We start from the raw sequence: 6197 nt of genomic DNA on the forward strand, positions 1-6197 counted from the left end.
GCCAAACAAATTCAAGTTCTTTCTTTCAATCATCACCCAATAAGTAATAGAAAACTGAACAATCAAATCTCTCAGGAAGTTTGATTTTGCTTGTTTCCATGGCATTGTTGATTTTTCATTGTCAGAGCTTGATGAGAGCCCGCATCAGAGTACTTCCTGACAAGTGACAACAATATTTAAGCAGCAAAAGCACCCTCCTGATTTCATCTGGGAACCAAACCAATCCAATTGATTCATCTTTCTTTCTCCTTCAAAGGAAATTTGCTGAAACAATCCCTCGACCCTTCTCTGTCCGTTATAACTCTTACACCCAAACTATTGAAGTTCTGGACAACATTGAACAGCTAAAGAACCTGGTTGACAACATCAGCAGTAAGTGTTTTTCTCTGAGTGCTCAGGCTTTTGTACCAGTTCTGAATATCCAATGATAACTAACCACATTTGTGCCTCTGACCCATTTTTATATAGGCATTATTCAACCTGTATTAAATTACTTTGGATTGGGAAATTATAGGGACTTTTTTTATTCATTCTGTGGGATCTCTGTGTCGCTGGCTGGGCCAGTATTTATTGCCTGTCCCTATTTGCCTCCGAGAAGGTAATCGTGAGCTGCCTTTTTGAACCGCTGCAGTTTATGTACTGTAGGGACACCCACAATGCCATTAGCAAGGAAATTCCAGGGTATTGACTAAAAAAAAACAGATCTTCTCAAGTCCGGATGGTGAATGGCTTGGAGGGGAACTTGTGGATGATGGTGTTTCTGTGTATCTGCTCCTATATCCTTCTAGGTGGAAGTGGATGTGGGTTTGAAAGGTGATACTGAATGACTATTGTTGAGTTGCTGCTGTGTAACTCATAAGTGGTACACATTGAGTGCACTGCGCATTGGTGGTGGACGGAATCGATGTTTGAGGTGTCAGGAAGGATGCCGGTCAAGCGGATTGCTCTGTTCTGAATGGTGTCAAACTTCTTGAGTGATATTGGATTGGTACTTATCCAAGCATGTAGAGGGTATCCCATCATATTCCTGATCTGTGCCTGGTCAGTCCATCAACTGGCTTTGGCAAGGGAAGAGGTACCTTTCTCAAGAAGACCCTCAACAACCACTAATAATCATGGTATAGGATTTCAAGGAATTAGTATTGTAATTTTTTAATTGGTGTGACAAATTATGTTCGGGGATTGGGAAAGATTAAAGGATGGACAGACGGGTGGAAGATGCAGTTCAATGGTATAAAGGAAATGCTTCTATTTATACAGAGTCCAAAGTTAAGTATCATAAATGTAAGAGATACTAATAAATCCGATCAGAAATTCAGGAGAAATGTCTTTACCCAAAGATTGTTGAGAATGTAGAACACAGGGAGGAGCTGAGGCAAATAACACAGATGCATTTAAGTATAACATGTATAAACGCATGAGGAAGAAAAGAATGAAGGCTTTAGACTACAATTAAATGAAGAGAGGTGAGAGGAGACTTGGAAGAACTAGTTTATTTCTGTGCTATAAATGCTATGGAATAATGGAATGTTTATCGTTGGGTTGGAAGCTGTATGAATCCAATAATGAGTGAATACAGCAAAAGCAACCTTTATTTATATGATGCCCTTGATATAGTAAAATCCTCCAAGATGCTTCAGAGCATAGGTATCAAACAAGCCTGATACTGAGCCGCACAAGGAGATGATGGAATAAATGAGAAAAATCTTGATGATAGCAATGAGTTTCAAAGAACACCTTAAAAGAGGAAAGAAAGATAGAGAGGTGAGGAGGTTTAAGGAGGGATTACAGAGCTACAAAAGGAAGAGCAATTAAAATCGACGGTGAGTAGGTGACAATAATTGGAGGCATGTAGAGGTCTCAGAGAGTCTGAAAGAGATTGCAGAGATAGGGCAGATGAATCATAGAAAAAACACACAATCAGTTAAATGTTAGTAACTGGAATCTTAAGATATTACAATTGTTTGAACAGAAAGTGAATAATCTCTGACTGTTGCTGTTTAAAATTTGCAGGTGAAATGGGAACTCTCTACCATGCTCTCAGGAAACTTCAGTGAAAATGGCAAATCATAATTACTTCCTGTAAAAGCCAAGTTATCAATAAGTGTGCGGGAACTCTTTAAAATTGTACAGAATGAGAACAGTGTATTCAGCCACCAACCTGATCACTTATGTCTACTCACCTCATATACATTGTGTGCAATTTGCCACATTCAACCCACTCAATTTTCCAAGTGAGGTAGCCCATTTTAGGGAAAACTTTGAAGAAGTTAGAGTCCTGTGACATTTATTTCCAATTCAAACGGTGATTGTAAGGATATCAATCCAACCTTGCATCCCCAATTCTTCCAATTTGACTAATAATATTCCAGGGGTGATATATCCACTATCCCGAGGTATAAAAAGGCATGTTGGAGGTATTGAATCTTTATTGACAACCATTCTAATTCTTTGTAACGTGCATTTTATTCATTTGCTTATATAACATTGAAGGTGATTATTCAGGTGTTATATCATTGCTGCTTTGTTGAAAGAGATGCTTAATTATTTTTACCCCAGTAGTTGGAGCCCTGATAGACATGATGCTTTTTAAAAAAATGTTCATAAGTTTATCGAATTCAAAATTGAAGGTGTGTATTGAATCAATTTCCACTATTTGTTCAGGCAATACATTCTAGATTAGATTAGATTCAATTAGATTCCCTACAGTGTGGAAACAGGCCCTTCGGCCTAGATCACAGCAACTCAATGTGTCAAATAAAATGTATCTTCATCTTCTCCATGAGTTATTTTCCCAATCTGCACCCTCCGGTACAAACCCTCCTGCCAAAGCAATCATTTTTCTACATTTACTGCATCAGAAACTATAATCAATCTTCAGAAAATGTGTATCTGTCCCATTTCATATAATTGTGGTGTTGGAAATGTTACAGATCTGAACAGTGAATACTAATTCAAATGCAATTGTGCCAAATTCACTGTTCCTAATCATCAGTAAGATGCAGTAAAAATTGGATATTTCATCATTTTTATGAATTATTTGGATGTGAACATAACAGGTATAGTTAGTAAGTTGGCAAATGACACCAAAATTGGAGGTGTAGTGGACAGCGAAGAAGGTGACCTCAGATTACAGCGGGATCTTGATCAGATGGGCCAATGGGCTGAGGAGTGGCAGATGGAGTTTAATTCAGATAAATGTGAGGTGTTGCATTGGGGGAATGCAAATCTTATCAGGACTTATACACTTAATGGAATATTGTATCCAGTTCTGATCGCCCTACTATAGGAAAGGTATAGAGGCTTTGGAGAGGGTGAAAAGAAGGTTTACCAGGATGCTGCTTGGACTGGAGGGCTTGCCTTATGAAGAAAGGTTGAATAAGCTCGAACTTTTCTCTCTGGAGAGAAGGTGGAAGAGATGAGACCTGATCGAGGTATACAAGATAATGAGAGGAATAGACAGAGTCAATAGCCAGAGACTTTTCCCCAGGGCAGGATTGACTGGTATGAGGGGGTTAAAGTTTTAAGATATTAGGAGAAAGGTATTGAGGAGACATCAGAGATACGTTCCTTAAGCAGAGAGTTGTGAGTGCATAGAATGCGTTGCCAATGGTGGTGGTGGAAGCAGAGTCATTGGGGACATTTAAGTGACTGCTGGACATGCACATGGATAGCAGTGAATTGAGGGGTGTGTAGGTTAAGTTATTATATTTTGCATTCGGATTAAACCTCGGCACAACATCGTGGGTCAAAGGGTCTGTTCTTTGCTATATTTTTCTCTGTTCTATCTATGTTCTATGTCGTAGGGAGTGTTGCTGAACAAAGAGACCTTGGAGTGCAGGTTCATAGCTCCTTGAAAATAGAGTTGCAGGTAGATACGATACTGAAGAAGGCATTTGATATACTTTCCTTTATTGGTCAAAGTATTGAGTACAGGAGTTGGGAGGTCATGTTGAGGTTGTACAGGACTTTGTTTAGGCCACTTTTGGAATATTGCGTGCAATTCTGGTCTCCATCCTATCGGAAGGATGCTGTGAAACTTGAAAGGGTTCAGAAAAAGATATACAGGAATATGGCCTGCGTTGGAGAATTTAAGCTATAGGCAGAGGTTTAAAAGGCTGGGACTGTTTTCCCTGGAGCTTCGGAGGCTGAGGGGAGACCTTATAGAGGTTCATACAGTCATGAAGGGCATGGATAGGGTAAATAGACAAGGTCTTTTCCTGGGATGGGGAGTCCAGAACTAGAGGGCATAGATTTAGGATGATAGGGTAAAGATACAAAAGAGACCTAAGGGGCAACTTTTTCACACAGAGGGTGGTCCCTGTGTGGAATGGGCTGCCAGAGGAAGTAATGGAGGCTAGTACAATTACAACATTTAAAAGACATCTGGATGAGTATATGAACAGGAAGGGTTTGGAGGGATAGAACATAGAACATAGAAAAATACAGCGCAGTACAGGCCCTTTGGCCCTCGATGTTGTGCCGATCCAAGCCCACCTAACCTACACTAGCCCACTTTCCTCCATATGCCTATCCGATGCCCGTTTAAATGCCCATAAAGAGGGAGAGTCCACCACTGTTACTGGCTAGTGCACACTTATCCGTCTCCATCACTAAAGTAAAAGTCACCGAATTGTTGTCAATGTCCCCAAAGTGCTCACCTATCTCCAATTCTAACACCTGGCCTGGTTTGTTACCCAGAACCAAATCCAGGATGGCCTCACCTCTTGTTGGCCTGTCTACATATTGTGTCAGGAAACCCTCCTGCACAAATTGGACAAACACCGACCCATCTAACGTACTCGAGCTACAGCTTCCCCAGTCAATATCTGGAAAGTTAAAGTACCCCATAACGACCACCCTATTACTTTCACTCTTATCTTGAATCATCCTCGCAATCCTTTCTTCTACGTCTCTAGGACTAATAGGAGGCCTGTAGAAAACTCCTATCAGGGTGGCCTCACCTTTCCTATTTCTAAGCTCAGCACAAATTACCTCAGATGGCGAGTCTTCATCCATCGTCCTTTCCACTGCTGTAATACTATCTGGGCTAGTTGTTGGCAGGTGGGACTAGATTGAGTTGGGATTTCTGGTTGGCATGGATAAATTGGACCAAAGAGTCTGTTTTCATGCTGTACATCTCTATGACTTTAAGTCCAGTCAGTTTAGTTGAGCTCATCATTGGCTGCACTATAACATTGTGGTATTTAAGGCCCCTTAGGACAGAGCAGAGCAGCACCAAATGTGTTAATCATAGTACATAGAATGCCGAAAATAGGACATAGAATAGTATAGGCCCTTTGGCGCACGATGTTGTGACCTCACTTCCTTCTTCTCTCCAGTGTGAAAAGCCGTACCTCACTCAACCTCTCTGCATAAGACAAGCCCTCCCATCCAGGCAGCATCCTGGTAAATTTCCTTAGCACCCTCTTTAAAGCATCTGCACCCTTCCTATAATGAGGCAATCAGAACTGGACACAATATTCCAAGTGTGGTCTAACCAGGCTTTTATAGAGCTGCAGCAAAACTCATAGCTCTTAAACTCAATCCCCCTGTTAATGAAAGCCAAAACACCATATGCTTTCTTAATAACCCTATCAACTTGGGTGGCAAATTTGAGGGATCTATGTACATGGACACAAAGATCCTACCTTTCCCCCACACTGCCAAGAATCCTGCCTTTAACCCTGTGTTCAGCATTCACATTTGACCTTCCAAAATGAATCACTTCACTTTTTTTTGATTACTTGCAGTGTGGAAACAGGCCCTTCAGCCCAACAAGTCCACACCAATGTGCACCCACCCAGACCCATTCCCCTACATTTACCCCTACACCTAACACTACGGGCAATTGAGCATGGCCAATTCACCTAACCTGCACATTTTTGGACTGTGGGAGGAAACCGGAGCACCCGGAGGAAACCCACGCAGACACGGGTAGAACATGCAAACTCCACACAGTCAGTCGCCTGAGTCGGGAATTGAACCCGGGTCTCAGGCGCTGTGAGGCAGCAGTGCTAACCACTGTGCCACCGTGCTGCCCACAAAGGTTGAACTCCATCTGCCACATCTCAGCCCAGCTCTGCATCCTGTCAATGTCTTATTGTAACCTGCAACAGCCCTTGACACTACCTACAACACCACCAATCTTTGTGTCATTGGTAAACTTATTGACTCACCCTTTCACTTCTTCGTCC

At 41.6% G+C, this 6197-nt stretch overlaps 1 protein-coding gene across 1 annotated transcript in view; it reads left to right on the top strand.

Moving 5' to 3' along the window:
• Positions 1–2084, top strand: part of pah (phenylalanine hydroxylase) — a 95422-nt gene extending 93338 nt beyond the window's left edge. The window contains exons 13-14 of the mRNA XM_060839193.1: positions 257–372; positions 2014–2084. Coding sequence (XP_060695176.1) covers positions 257–372; positions 2014–2057 — 160 coding nt within the window. The 3' untranslated portion in view covers positions 2058–2084. The remainder of the gene's footprint in view (positions 1–256; positions 373–2013) is intronic.
• Positions 2085–6197: the final 4113 nt, after the last annotated feature.

This window comes from Hemiscyllium ocellatum, chromosome 19 (assembly GCF_020745735.1).
Source record: "Hemiscyllium ocellatum isolate sHemOce1 chromosome 19, sHemOce1.pat.X.cur, whole genome shotgun sequence".
Taxonomy (NCBI): domain Eukaryota; kingdom Metazoa; phylum Chordata; class Chondrichthyes; order Orectolobiformes; family Hemiscylliidae; genus Hemiscyllium; species Hemiscyllium ocellatum.